The sequence below is a fragment of the Harmonia axyridis genome, chromosome X (genome assembly GCF_914767665.1).
Source record: "Harmonia axyridis chromosome X, icHarAxyr1.1, whole genome shotgun sequence".
Lineage (NCBI taxonomy): Eukaryota > Metazoa > Arthropoda > Insecta > Coleoptera > Coccinellidae > Harmonia > Harmonia axyridis.
The window spans coordinates 6,610,694-6,626,808 of NC_059508.1; the positions used below are offsets into that span (position 1 = coordinate 6,610,694).

At 36.6% G+C, this 16,115-nt stretch overlaps 1 protein-coding gene across 2 annotated transcripts in view; it reads right to left on the reverse strand.

Moving 5' to 3' along the window:
• The window catches only part of LOC123685862 (protein unc-79 homolog), an 89,003-nt gene that overhangs the window by 41,487 nt on the left and 31,401 nt on the right, over positions 1–16,115 (reverse strand). Inside the window, exons 3-7 of one of the 2 annotated variants that reach the window (XM_045625721.1) lie at positions 13,976–14,095; positions 9,486–9,647; positions 9,220–9,390; positions 2,873–3,154; positions 2,442–2,671 (exon numbers count right to left, since the gene is read on the reverse strand). In XM_045625721.1, the coding sequence (XP_045481677.1) occupies positions 2,442–2,671; positions 2,873–3,154; positions 9,220–9,390; positions 9,486–9,647; positions 13,976–14,095 (965 nt within the window). Of the gene's footprint in view, positions 1–2,441; positions 2,675–2,872; positions 3,155–9,219; positions 9,391–9,485; positions 9,648–13,975; positions 14,096–16,115 lie in introns of both variants that reach the window. The other variant, XM_045625720.1, reaches the window with a different exon arrangement.

Below are 16,115 nucleotides of genomic sequence, written 5' to 3' on the forward strand. Positions count from 1 at the left end.
CAATGAACTTTCTTGTGGGACACCAAACAAAATGCCAAAATCCGTAAAAAGAGATTTCTAATCTCCTTTTACACAAGACGGATATAAGCCAATCATACAACTCGCGCGAATTCCCATACTATACAATTTTCTTTACAAAAACGATGGATCAATAAAATCAAACGCCTTATGCAAGTCGAAGCTGTCAACTTGTCCGAGGCGGATTGTACTATACTGCAGATGGCAGTTTCAGTAAATCGAAAACCATGCTGGCATTCGAAAAACAGATTGTGACTTCAATGAAATCAACTGAACGTGTATATGTAGACTGGCTTCTCAAAAATCTTCGATAAAACGCTTAGAATAGTAATTGTTCTATAATTATCGAACATACCTGGATCATTTCTTTTGAAGGTGGGGTTGTTCAGATCCATTTCCAATCAGTCAGGAAATGAACCGCTCGAAGCAGAATAATTTATTGAATCTGCTTAAGCAGATGTATGGGTCAGCCTGCTTTAGAACACAGACTGGAATATCATCCCGGCCTGCTGATGAACGAGCTGGTAGTGACGCTATTTACTTTGAACCCCCCCTGACATGACAGGATGCAAAAACATAGAATATGAAATGTCCTTGGATGTGGTGGAGCATTCAGCCGAGAGTAAAGCTGGGGGAAATGACCAGCAATAAGCCCTTGGGCAACTGAACTGAAATATCGACTTCTTTGTCGCACAATAATGAAGCATCCGATACTTCCCGATCCGCCTCGTACAATATAAAAGCATCTCCGGAAACACATTATTATTTCGAGCCCAATCAATAATTCTCCACACTCTTCTCGCCTTGTTTTTAATAGCATCAATCTCATCACTACGTATGTTCCGTCGATAAGACAGAATCATATTGTTCATTTTATCCATTGGTCTGAACTTTTTCATTAAGATCTAATGAAGCATTCGAGAGTATTACCGGTTGAAAGTTAGCGATAAAATGCCCTGATTTTCATAAAAAAATGGACAAATTTCAACAATGTTCATACTATCCAAATGGTCCTCCATTCACAGATAGTAATTCATGAAAATTCCTACTTTCAGGATAATATTTTATTGTAATATTCCTTGCATTTTTTGAGAGCTATTCCGAATGTGGGAGCTAGGCCTAGCGCACCCTGTGAATTCAAAACAGAGATCATATTATATACTAACTGACAAAAAAATTGCTACACCCAGAAGGGGGTGTTTAAATCTTAATTTTTTTTGTGAAACAAAGATAGTGTAGCAAGAAGTAAATAATTGAATTTGGAGAAAAAAAACAGCTGTTCGAGGAGATCCAAAGGCGATTGTTGTTGTTGTTAAAATGCCTAGAGCACATGTACGCGAAATTCATCGCCAGCTAAGTGAATTTGAAAGAGGTCGATTTATTGGTCTACGGAAGGCGTTGTCATTTAGAGAAATCTCTAACCGTATACGAACAGAAATCCAACTACTGTTATGAGATGTTATCAAGCGTGGTTTGATAATACCCAAAATCGAAGAAGAGTAGGAACCGGACGTTGAAGACGCACAAATGAAGTTCAAGATCGACGTCTAAGACTTAGGCCATTAGAGACCGATTTGCGACAACTCGATCTTTGGCTGATGAGTGGTTAAGAGAACAAGGCCATCCTGTAACTGTCCGAGCGGTTTACCGCCGGATAAGGTCTTTTGGACTGCAGCATTATCGACCCCATCTTGTGTTACTTCTGACTTTTGAGTCGCCGGCAACTATAACAGTGGTGCAGAGAACGTCAACATTGGAATGTGGAATGGCATCAGGTCGTCTTTTCTGATTAATCTCGATTCTCCTTGGGTGCACATGATGGCCGAAGGATGGTTAGACGACGTTGGAGAGAAAGACGTGAACCTCAATTTGATGTTGAGCGTCATGTACACCGGACAGTAGACGTAATGGTATGGGGTGCACATGTAAGTAGGTCACCTTTAGCCTTTATTCGAGGTAATATGACAGCGCTGCGTTACCTTCAAGAGATAGTGGAGCCATATGTTCTCCCTTACCTTAACCGGCTCGAGAATCCAATATTTCAGCAGGATATTGTCCCACCTCATGTTGCCAGAGTTAGTTTGAACTTTTTCGAAGCGACCCATGTGAATCTTTTGTCATGGCCCCCCAGAGCCCCCGATCTTTCGCCCATAGAGCATGTTTGGGACACCATGGGTTATGCTTGGAAGTTACCCCAGCCCCCACGGACTTTGGGGGCTCTGAGAATGAAGTCCAGGTAGCTTGGGATAGTATCTCTCAAAAAGAAATAGACCATCTTATTGCATCAATGCTATACTATGTGTTTTAACAAAAAAAAAATTTAATTCAAACAGCTCCTTCTGGGTGTTGCAGTTTTTTTTGTCAATTAGTATATATGGAATTAGGATACGTTCTACCTTGGGAGATATGATTTCGAATCTTACCTTGTTTTCACACACCATAGAAACTTGTTGCATAGGATGTAATATGTCGAAGAACATCTGATTAGGGTGCTCTCTATGGATTTCATTGGCACACTCAATACATAAATAAAGGGGTGGTGGAGTATCACTGGCGAAAGTTATTGCTATACAATGGTCGAAACAGACCTTGGCAGCTTCAGCATTTCCAGCATTCGGGCACATATCCCTCTGGCACACAAAAGGACTCGGATCTCCTTGAAGCAAACGAAAGTACCTAACGTAACTGGTATCATAAGCAGAAAAACAGTTATAACTTAGATTGGGTGAGGGTTATTTATTAGGAGTTATGTTAAGTAGTTATTTGGTCAAGTACAATACGTGTAGAGTTATTTAGTAAACTATTTCCTTTACCTCCATCCACTGTATAAGGATCTGATTTTTCTTAGGTTTACCTGCAATTTTCCCGATAAGATTTTTTCTATCGAGTAGGTTTGCATTGAAGGTTGGCCAGTAGTAAAAAAGTAGTTTAGCTGCTGGTGATCTTGCTGTTGAGGTTCCGTAGGCTATAACGTTTAGAACATCTTTCAGAACATTCTGTTTCAAAGTCATAAGACATTCTAGGAGTTGACAGTGATGAGCCGGATTCGAGGAATACTGGAAGACCATCATTATGACTGCTGATACAGAAAGGCTTACTTCGCTAGGTTCCAAGTGATAGCTGTTGTTATGACGGGCTAGAAAAAAATTACAATACGAATCGACAAATTATTTCGTCAACAATTTTTATTGCAGAGTCACAAAAAAGCTATAAGTTTTTCTTGGATTGCTTGATGGAAAGTCATCTTCATTTTATTGAAATAACTATGAAATCTTTCATCCCATAAATAATTCGAATGGCACTTCCCAATTCAATCCGATGGTTCAATTGTTTTTGAAAGCTGGCGTCGCCACCACTGTTTCATTCAAATATTAGGTAAACATTCATTTTCCCTCTAGCGCTCCTGCGATGACAAAACTTTGTACGGTGTACATTCACTTTATCTATTCTATCTTTTCTATTTACGCAGCAAATAATTAAAGGGCAGAACTGTACGACGGTCGATCATTTTTTTCACTAAATTATGGTTTTTCCTCTTTTGTAATGATTAGTAAAAAGCATGGAAATTATCAGATTGATGGAAGGACACTGCTCTTGTTATAGGAAACTCAATTTTTCTGTGCTTATCAACAGTTGAAACCATAGAAATATTGAGACTCTTATACAAGGAAAGTTTTTGACCATTTTCTATTATTTATATTGATACAAACCATATGATGTTATATATTTTGGAAATCAGAAAAAATTAAGCTTTCAAAAAATGGCACAGAAATCTAGTGTTCCCATTTGAAAGAATATAACTTTGGGTCATAGATTCGTAATCAAAAACACTGCTAAAAGGACGAGCACGCCACTGGTTTCTACTTAAAAAGTGCCTGTATAATGTTTTAATTTCAGAGCTCTACCATCAGTATTAGCGGAGGTATACAATTTTTCGATATCGCCGTTTTTCAGTTTTTGCTTATAACTCGAAAACAAAAGAAGGTGGCCAAAAATGAATACTGCTCTAGTTAGTTTCCCAGAAAAAGAGACCGAGAACGGGGTATCAGATTTTGTCTATCTTCTTTGGTTTGAAAGTTGTAGTGCTAAAACATCGAAATTTGCTCACCTTGTATAGTGAACATACATTATCAATTCTTTTGCGAAAAACGTAAAGTTACCAAAATTTTTTTTCATTCGCAAATTAAAAATATTATCATTCTACACTGTTGATTATTGCTCAAAGAAACTATGCGAAAACTATACAAATCGGTGATTGTAAGAGGAAAAAGCTATAACTCGTTCTGAACTGAGCAGTCACGTGGTGGTTTAACCCCTTAAGTAGTAAAAAACTGCACATTTTCAGTTTTTTGCTACTCAAATCTATATCCAGTAAAAGAACACTCATAGAAGCACGGTATGAGGAATTTTTATTAAGACGAAAATTATTTTGATAAGGTGTAAATACTCGAGAAATATTTAATTTTGTTGTGAACTGTTTCCTTCCTCAAATTTCGAAAATATTTTTATTCGTATCGTGAAATTACATAATTGGATTTCAAAGCGTGCTCCATAAAATTCTTAATAGCGAAATTCTTTTTGTGAGCAACTAACCAGAAAGAAAAAGCAACTTTTTCCTTGAATACAAATAACTGAAAATTCCTGACAGCTCCAGGATATTCTTCCACTCCTATTCATTCAATAGTTTGTTATAGGAGAGCAAATCTAACAAAAAGTGCAATAACGAACGTAATTATACGGCATTTGCCTCGCCTTGAACTTCGTAATTCCTATGCTGTTGTATGAGAACATGAAAAGGTATATTCATGAACAGAAGGTAGCATTTCTCCAGCTTATAAGCACAACCAATTTATGCCTAGAATGAAAATGATTGGATGATTTTCTGATGCAGGAATTAACCGGAAAATGGTTTTTTTTTGGATTTATAATCTGCACGCTCTTAAAAATGGGACAGAGTATTTATGAAAATGCGTCTATACAGGTATTCCCGGGGAGGATGCGACAAACGATACTTTTGGGATATACAGGGTGATGATCATCCTATGAGTGAAATTTCATAGTTCAATAACTCTTTAACTAATGGGCCGAATGATTAAAAATTTTGAAGTCACCCTTTTGTCAGCCTTCCCTCAATATTTCTTAAATCTGGAAAAAGTTTATGCTTTTTCTATTTTCGTGAATATTAGATGTTCGAGGGCGTAGAAATGGGGGGTACTGGGGGTAATTACCCCTCCCAAGATTTCCAAAATATAAAATTGCAGAATTCTCGTGAAGACGAAGAACGAAAATTTTTACTGATCAAACACGACCATGTCCGAGGTTTATTATGTGCCCTTATCTATCCGCTTTCTCGGTTCCTTTATTTGCCATATGTAATATTTGCATTCGTCATCGGTATACACTTACCCGTTGTTTTCGGTTTTCTGTATCATTCTTCTCACATTTTTCTAAACTACCAGCGGTTCACCAGAAAATAGTTCGGGAGGAAAGAATCCTACACTTTTTCAGAAAAAATATCACCCTGTGGATTTGCATTCAAAATTAGCATATTACATGATGAAAACTTTGGAATATCAATGGCCAATTCAAATTGATTTATCTTTTAAAGGGATGGTTCTATGTGAAAAAAAACTTCAACTTTAACACCTGTATCTCAAAAACAGAGTGTTAGGGGACTCATGTAATATTACATTTTTTCTTGAAATGATCCGAGAAATCGGTCGTTTTCATTTGTACCTCCAATTTAGGAACACCGTGTAGATATAGTCAATTCGAAACTGATGTTTCATTAAAATTGCAATTTTAATGAAACACAATAAATGCTAAAACATATCCCAGACAATTTTTCTATGCGAATTCCTCAGTTCAGTATTGAAATTTGTGACGGAAATGATACAAAAAACCGAAGACAACGGTTGTATATCGATGACGAATGCAAAAATCACAGATGGCAAATAAGAGGCTGAGAAAGCGGATAGATAAAGGAAACTATGATAATAAACCTCGGACATAGACGTGCTCGTAGTGCAATAAAATTACTCATCTTGAAAGCGATAATAAACTCATAAACCGTAAAAGGGTTCGATTTTTTACTGCCGTGTGGATTTCAAAGAAAAGTAAAATGATCAATGGAAAAATTTTCGGTTTTCGTCTTATGCCCGCCACTCACGAAGCGTTTCTTCCAGCGTTTGGTAGCTAGCGTCGAAGAGATTCCAGTCAGACAACTCGGGACACGGCCATACGACTGTAAATCAGAGTATGAACTTGACTGCCCGACTGGAATCTCTTCGACACTAGCTACCAAACGTTGGAAGAAACGCTTCGTGAGTGGCGGGCATTAGCGAGAATTCGTTGATAATTTAGAAATCTCGGGGGGTGGGGACTTTGGGGTGTTATTACCCCCAGTACAAGACTTCAAAATTTGAAATTTTTCGGTCGATTAGTTGAAGAGTTGTTGAACTGTGAAACCTCATGATACGAGTCCTCCATGATGACCTTCATTCATGGTATCCGTTTGTCGCACTCTTACCGGAACCCTCTGTATATTTTTTCAAATTAAATCACATAAAAAATATAAGTCCAGAAAACTGGAAAAATAACTATTTCCAAACACATGCATTCCTCGCATTTTGCAGCGGGAATTCCACCTGAAGCTTTCCACATTTTTATGGTATTTCATCTATCCTGGAATTTTATTTTTCAAAGACGAAGTAATTTTTCTTCGCGAGGAATTTTTCGTCGGGCTTTTTCTTCTATATTGCGATATGAAAATCTATTGGGAATTGGTTTTACACTCAGCATTCCGTTGCATTCACCGTTGCATTGGCATGAAAAGGAAAATCTTTCTGTAAACATTGATGTGGAGTGCTTCCAATGATATTCTGGAGAACGTCAGTTAAAGCTGAGCTTTTCGAATTATGTATTCCAATCCAATTCCGTTGAAAAGAATCGAACATTATTTCAGAATAAATTCGTCGAAATGAAAATACAGTGTTCTAAGACAAGGTAAATATCATCATGGAAAAGCTGCTTTGCAATCGGCTTTGTCGAAGGATTTGTGTCACGATCTCAGTTGACTTACCTTTATATACCTTATTTGAATTTAGTATTTTAAATTCCTCCACTACTCGATGAATTTATAGATATGGCTCTTTAGGTGCTTCAATGTTTCGTCACAATGTGAATTTCGAATGTTGAGCCAGGAATGGTCTCAAACGATAAGTTTCGACCCAATGATGACGAATTTTGTCGTCAAATTCAAGAAAATAATTATAATTTCAAAAATGGCCCTAAAAGAAAAGAGCTGAGAGCTGAAAAATTTTCGTTTGTTGCTGGCAAAATTGGACTAGGGGTTCAATAAATACATTAAGGTGCAAAAAGCCGCAACAAGTTGATATTGGGTGAAATTTGAAGTTTTATAGTTTTCTTATTTTTAGCTCAATTTTCGAAATTCTTTCAGATAACCGTAGATAGAATGATTAATGTCAACTTGCATAGTCGATATTTTGTTAAATACTGGCTAATCAGTCACTAGACTGGGTAAATCAGAAGTTTGTTGGTAAACCCCAATTTTGAAACATCCTATGGAATAATTTCGTGATAATATTTTTTCAAATAATCAATTTTCTTCAAGAATTACTGTTCATGGCTTTGAGTGCACTCGTTCATTTTTGAAGGATAAATATATATTTCACCCAAGTTGAAGAGATAGAGAAAATTTTTTATTTTTATGAGTCTACCAATGAGAAGGCAAAAATATGTTGTTCAGTTATAATGAAAATCAATCAGTTCAAAATTTATTTTATGCAAACTTATTGAATTCAAGTAAAAAATCAGAACAAATCAATTCAACTGTAGAGTAAATAACCTTAAGAAACATTCTTTTTTAAATCAGATCAATAATTTTTTATTTACTGCCTGCATACGTCTTTGTAGGTTCATACTGTCGGTTAGGTTTCGAATAGCCTAAGAGGAATATTTCATTTCTTAAAGTAAACCGTTGATGGTAAGCTCATTTTTCTCTGTTAAAAATGAACAAGTTCACTTGAATGACATAAACAAAAACCAACATTTTGAAAAGAGATGGATCTTGATGAAAATTGGTAATTTGAAAAAATTTGACCACAAATTATTCCACAGGATGTTTCAAAATTAGGATTCAACTACAAACTTCTGATTAATGCTGTGAAGTGACTAATAAGCCAGCATTTAACGAAATAGTTTATATGCAAGTTGAAATACTTGAATACTACCTAACTGAATTCTAATTTTATGGTTATCTTTGATATTCGACTCCCAAGAAATTTTTTCTATTATTGAAGCAATAAATGATGCTGGGTTATAAATATACGCGCTGGTTCTATCCATTAAGTGTCACTGAAAGTTTGTGTATATAGAAAGTTCATTTATAAATTGAGTTATCCAAGGTTTCAGCTATGCAGCGTTTACGTGGGAGAAATAATGGAGGTTTTCTAACTTGATAACATTCTCAAACACATAATAGGTACTATAAAAAGGTGAAGGAAAAAATTGTTCTTTTTGATACTATTAAAATATATGTACAAGTAAAAGACTTCCTCTGTATATAAAAGCAATTTTCATTATAAATTTTGCCGTTCTTCATTGTGAATATTATTTTGATTTAAATATTGAACTTATTCTTATTCAATAAATAAAATGGCTGATACTTGGTAATGAATGAAGAAAATACAAAAAGAAAAAGAAATACAATTTCAAGTATGTAATAATATCATACGATATTAATTATCTATCTGGTTAATGTATCAGCAGAAATGCCATCAACATAACCATTGTCAAACAGAAGACTTCCACGATATTACGTAGGAATCATAATCGAAAGTAACCCAAGGAGAATGCATGTCATCAAGGGAGAGTAGCGATATACCGGTTTCACCCTTGATGACATGCATTCTCCTTGGGTTACTTTCGATTATGATTCCTACGTAATATCGTGGAAGTCTTCTGTTTGACAATGGTTATGTTGATGGCATTTCTGCTGATACATTAACCAGATAGATAATTAATATCGTATGATATTATTACATACTTGAAATTGTACTTCTTTTTTTTTTTTTCTTTATTCTTATTCTCTGCATAAATCTGTTTGGGGTTTCGTATCCTATGTAGTTTTCAATATTACCTAGTAATATCATTCGATAAATATTGTGGGTAAATACTCACCAATTGTGAAGGGTAAAATATAAAAACATAGGGAATTGATGATGTCCTGATGTACACTAGGAGGTAGAAAAACCATAGCTGATGCTGCCAAATGAGGTAGATTGTCGATCAAATCGGACTCTAAAAACGGTAAGAGGCATCCCAGACATTGAAGGACCGCTTGTCCGAAGGCTGTAAGACCAACACATTAATAAAGTAGATTCGCCGAAATGACACAAGCGTGTTTATATATTTATATCGATTCAGAGTGATATTCCATTTCTCACCGTGTATTCCGTATTGTATCAAAGGGGCTGCTTCCAAAAGTGGTATAAGAGAATTATAAAGGCCTTTATAATCCAAACTGGGAAACAGACTGAGCCGGAAATTGTCCATGTCTGGTCTCTTAAGGAGTTCCAAGGGAGAATGGGTAACATCTTTAAGAACAGCTGGAATTCGAATTTCAAACTAGGTATATACCTGTAGCACTATTCCAGAAGCTCTAGCGTGCGAATTTTCTAGTTCTACAGCCGAAGTTTCATCTATCTTTATAATAATAGACAAATTTATATTTACCTACGCAGATCGCATTTATGCTGTGCCACAAAAGTTAAGGAAGTTCAAAAATTTTATGGCCGTTTTAAAAGTTGTTCATTCTACTTTCTTATTAGGTGTACAACTTTGCCTCCGCCGTTTTGCAATAGATGACTGTAGCGGTAAGTGGCATTCGAAATAAACAGATCGTAGATGTCAGACCATAAGCTTAGGTATTTGTAAACATAAAGCCATCGAAATATTAGTCGATTTATGTCTGCATCATAAAGTTATTCTCGATTAAACATGACAGCTTACGAGCCAAATTTTGTCATTTGCGGGAGGTTTTAATTTTCTGCTTTAATATAAAGAACTCTGCGGATGGTGCTCATCGAATGCTCACCATATACCTTTGGTGAGGCCACTATTGCAAGAACGTGCCGAGAGTGGTTTTGACGCTTCAAGAACGATGATTTTGACGTCGGTGGAAGAGAAGAGTTTTTCGAAGATGCAGAATTGGAGGCATTACTTGATCAAGACTCGTGTCAAACGCAACGAGAATTGGTAGGATCATCAAGAGTGACGCAACAAGCCATTTCAAAACGTTCAAAAGTCATAGGAATGATTCAGAAACAAGGAAATTGTTAGCCGTACGAGTTGAGGCCGAGAAATGTTGAACGACGGTTGTTTACCTGTGAACAGCTGCTTGCAAGGCAAAGACGGAAGGGATTTCTGCATCGCCTTGTGACTGGAGACGAAAAAGTATTACGATGATTCCAAGTACAGAAAATCATGGGGATATCTCGGCCATGCTTCCATGCCGACGGCCGAACCAAATATTCACGGTTCCAAGGTCATGCTCTGTATTTGGTGGGTACCAGCTCGGCGTAGTGTATTATGAGTTGTTAAAACCGACTGAAACAATCACAGTCGATCGTTATCGAACGCAATTAATGCGTTCAAGCCGAGCATTGAAAAACAAACAGCCGCAATACAACGAGATACATAATAAATTGATTTTACAGCATGACAATGGCCGACCCCATGTTGCGAAAGTGGTCAAGACATATTTGAAAACGTTGAAGTGAGAAGTCTTACCCTACCCACTACCTACCCGAACTATCACTTGTTTCGATCAACTTCACACGGCCTAGCTGACCAGCACTTCCGGTCTTATAATGAAGTAAAAAATTGGATCGATTCGTGGATCGCTTCGAAAAATCATCAGTTTTTCGAGACTGGATTCGTACGCTACCCGAAAGATAGGAGAAATTAGTTGCCAGCGATGGACAATACTTTGAATCATAAATGTATAACCAGTTTTTTTTTACAATCAAGCCATGAATTTCGGAAAAGAAAGCAAAATTGTCACCCTACGTAAATTTATCCAAATGATTTTTTGATTCTCGTTCGATAACTTTTCAGTTTCAGGAAAATTCTTGTCATTTAAGAATTTGGGTTAGTTATTGTTTTACGTTCTTCAAAATTTCATTTTTCAATAATGCCTAGACGTAAACTTTGTGTGGATGAAGCCTACTTGTATGATCGAGGCAGGGCATAATCAGAGAGATGCTCGAATTTCTTTCAAGTTAGTGGAAGCGTAGTTTCCCAACTCATCTATCGATACCGAGAAACTGGAAACATGACCGAAAGACCGAGAAGTGGTCGCCCAATATCTACCACGTATGCACAAGATTGGTTTCTGACTGTGTCTACACGGAAAGAGCCTTCGAGTCCTAAGGAACCACGCTGTGTTCCGCTACGCGGTCCCCCTTTGAGTACTTTGTCGAATCATGAAATGCAATAACGGCCTTTGAACGCTTCTGGTGTTTTTTGGTGTTTCTCGAAAACTTCGAGGCATAATCTACATTATCGACCACTTTTGAGAAGGAATCCACTAACCCAAAATAATACGCGGATTCGATTGGAATGAGCTAATATTAGGCCAATTGAAAAGTCCCTGGTCTGATGTACAGATGGCGGTGCTTGTATTAATCCATATGATTTTTAGTTAGTACCAACCTTCAAACGATACTTGTCAAAATTTGACAGCATTTCGACCATTAGTTTGTGAGATATTGCGTCGTGACTGTAGCTACTTTTGTTATTTGAGATAGGATGGAATAAAATAATTTCGTGTGCTGATAAAATATTGCTTTTTGAAAGGAAAAAATACAGTTGAAGCAAAATCTTGGCTTGATGAAGAGTTTCCGAGGTCTGTACCAGGAAAATCAACCATCATTGATTGGTATGCTAGGTTTAAACGTGGTGAAATGAGCACCAAAGACCTCGAACGCAGAGGACGCCCAAAAGAGGCTGTCACCGACGAAAAACTCTAAAAAGTTCACAAAATAATTTTGAATGACCGTAAAGTGAAGTTGATCGAGATAGCAGACATTGTGAAGATACCATCTGAACGTCTACATCACATCATTCATGAATATTTGTACATGAGAAAGCTGTGTGCAAAATGGGTGCCGCGCGAGATCACAATCGAACAAAAGCAACAACGTGTTAATGATTCTGAGCAGTGTTTGGAGCTGTTTGAGTACAATAAACCTGAATTTCTGCGTCGATATGTGTCAATGGATGAAACATGCCTCCATAATGTCACTCCGGAGTCCAATCGACAGTCAGCTGAGTGGACGGTACACGATGAACCGAATCCAAAGCGAGGAAAACACAACAACAGCTGGCATGGTTGTGGCAGCAGTATTCAGGGATGCGCAAGGTATAATATTCATTCATTACCTCCAAAAGAGCCAGACCATCAACAGCGATCATTATATAGCGTTATTGGATCGTTTAAAGGATGAAATCGTTGAAAAACGGCCCCATTTGAAAATGAAATGGTGCTGTTTCATCAAGACAATGCGCCGTGTCACAAATCAATGAAAATAATGGCAAAATTGCATGAATTGGTCTTCGAATTGCTTCTGCATCCACCGTATTAGCCAGATCTGGCTCCCATTGACTTTTTCCTGTTCTCAGATATCAAGAGAATGCTCGCTGAAAAGAAATTTAGCGCCAATGAAGAAGTTATCGCCGAAACTGAGGCCTATTTTGAAGCGAAAGCCAAATCGTACTACAAAAATGGTATCGAAAAGTTGGAAGATCGCTATAATCGCTGTATCGCCCTCGAAGGCAACTTTGTTGAATAATAAAATCGAATTTTCCCAAAAAAATGTGTTCTGTGTGATAGACCGGGGACTTTTCAATTGGCCTGTTAAGCATATGAATTGGCACGATCATTAGAGGTCTGTATTGTTCACAGATGAGACGGTTTTCGGATAGTCGGTGTGTTCGGGTATGAACCCATCCTCTGGAAGTTTATCCGTTCAGAGGTGGTACAGATACTTCTTGGGAAGACATTTGTTTCAATGGACTTACAGAATTGTTATTGCTTGATGCTACCATTAATGCGCCAATTTGCATGGACCAAGTTATTGACAATATTATTCCTTTGTTTCATGCTGCTATTCAACCAAATTTATTAGTTTTGCATGATAATACGCCACCCTATCGTGCGATAATTGTCGTTGAAGCTCTGGAAATTAATGCTATTCCGCATTTGCCCAGATATCAATATCATTGAACACAATATGGTTCACCAACAAAGAGCTTTGAATTCTCATCAACCACCTCCACATACACTTCAAGAGCTCAGACGGCTTCTACCACAACAATTATTATTGTTATGCAATTGAAACGTTCAACAATTATAATTATGGATATGCTAAAAAATGTCGGCCTGGCTCTCGTCTCAGTGTAAAAATTTATTGAAAGCATTGAATAGTTCGATTTCTAAACGAATTTATCATGGACACAACAAAAACCAAAATACAAATAAGAGATATGTGATCTACGTAAGTAAAAGATTTGTCTATTATCTACCACAAAGATCAAAGATCTCAACTTCTGCTCTGCAATAAATAAAAATCCGCTACAAAGCACAAAGTTATAATAGCATCAAAGTTGTAATACAATCTAATAGGTGTGTTTAATTCCAAGTTTTAGATACAATAATTCAATTAATATTTTGCAAATATTACTCAATTATAGTTACAAAAATGAATGCAGGTACTCTAGGGATTGGTTTGACTGTCCAAAACCAAGATTCTCACAGACTGTAGCCTTGGTTTCGTTTATGCTTGAAGGTCAATATGTAAATGAGCATGCGTCGTCGGGTTTGGAACGTCTGCTACATTCCTAAAACAAACCTTTTGACTCCTTGTATACTTACATAACAGGGTTTGGGAGAAGTACTTCACAGTGTTGGCTATGTCAACCCCCGATGGTGGGGGCATGACGCCTTGCATAAGTCTGAGATGATAATCATACAGACTTCTAATTTTGGCTGTAACTGTTGAAAAAACCTTGAAATACTATCAGGAAAATTTATATATAAGTAAGCTAGCTAATATCCATGATCTAGTTCAGTTTCATCTAAATGGAATATATATTGGGATAGAAAACATATGCATAACCTAAACATATGTACTGGGTGCCCAAGTTATCTCTAGCCAAATTTCAGAAGGTTATTCTAGAGACAACTCGCAACGAAAATGTTCCTATAGATTATGGTCCAACTATAATTCGTTGAAATTGTAATATTTTGCAACATTTCACAATTTTTCACTAAAAACATAATACAAGAAGTGAATAGCTTCCATATAGGTACATCTATATGGGAGCTAAATAAATGGGGGACAAAACTGCATCAGGCGCCCAACGAGGGGCACAAAGAATGGATAGGTTACCAGAAATGGCATCCTCGTTTACATGAAATCTTGGGGATCTCGGGAATGAGGCATCCAGAGCACTGACGGAGCCCTAAACTTCACCCCCATGACTCTTGAGACACCTCGCGGATGAAAAATGAGGTTATGATCAAAAAGTGAGAATGGACACTCATAGAACAATTACTAACTTGTAATTCACTTACTTGAAATGTCATCTCAATCAGAATTCATTTAACACCATTGTAAACATAATTTCTGTACTAAAATACAACTGATATTCACAATCTGAATTAACGGAAAAAAAAGGACGCGATAATTAATGTGAAGGTGGGCGTCCACAGAGATGCAACGGACACATTATTGTTTCAACGTGAAAGAGGAATGAAAAATTAGGTCAGCTATTCGACAGAGTAAAAAACGCGTGACAATCATATCATACATACATAATCAACATAAAGTTGCGAATATTCCACTGCTATATCCTATTAAACTCACTTCCAATTAGAACCAAATCATTTATTTTCTCTATGAAAATACAGTTTTTTTCAGTGCATTATACGTCGGTGGAAAGTTGTACCAACTGAGCACTCTTTATACATTACTTCTATGGGGGTGTACGGGGCGGAATTAAGAGTAAACTTTTTCCAAAGATTGTGGTTGAAGAAAATTTTATAATAAGTTTTTCCTTAACCACTCTATTACAAAAGAGTATTCCATAGAAATCTCCATGAAACCAGCTTTGTCTGAGGAGTATTTTCGGCTCTTTCCAATGGTGTACAATAAATTTCGATCAAGATGATAATTTTCATGTTATGCTATGATTTTAGTCAAAAAATTGTGAAACGTTACACAAACTTAACAACGAAATATCATGAGACCATACTCTAAAGGAGTTTTTTGTTGCAATTCGCCTGTAGAATTACTCGGAGAAAATTGGACACTCTATATATACATAAAACAACTGCACTCAATCAACAAAAAGAAGCTTTTCAACATTCACATTAGTCTATTTATAGGTTGCAGAAATCATTATTAATCATTATTATCTATATTATCTATCTATATTATCACTACCAAAAGTTGATAAAAAAAGCTAGCTTCAAGGGATAGCCGCAGTTTTTTTTTGTTGCTATGTTGGTACAACTGCCCTCTATTCTTACGCGAAGTTCGACCATCAACTGTATTTTCGTTTTCATTGCTTTCTTTCTTATAATTAATTTGAGGTGTAGTTAGGAATTCTTACAATGAATAAAATATCCTAAGAAAAACTGTCTTGAATTTCGCACTTTGAATGGGATTTCGTGTACCGATGCGCTGAAAAGTTATAAACTCAAATTGGCTGATAATAAAGCATGATTTATGGAAAAACAACTCATGGATTGAAACTATCAATGTTCAGCCAAAAACTCAGACAAAATTTCCGTGGCATGGACAATTTTTTCTCCCTTTCCGTCACTTCACACTCCTTATGAGTATGAGTACTGAAATCGTTTCCTGGAAACATAGGTAGGTATTTAAAAAATGCTTTGATGTTTGGATTATTTGTCAGTGTAAGTGTATATATCATCTCGAAGTTGATCTATTTTAATGGTGATGAAATACATATACTTCAATTATACGTATTCAATATTTCATTTATCA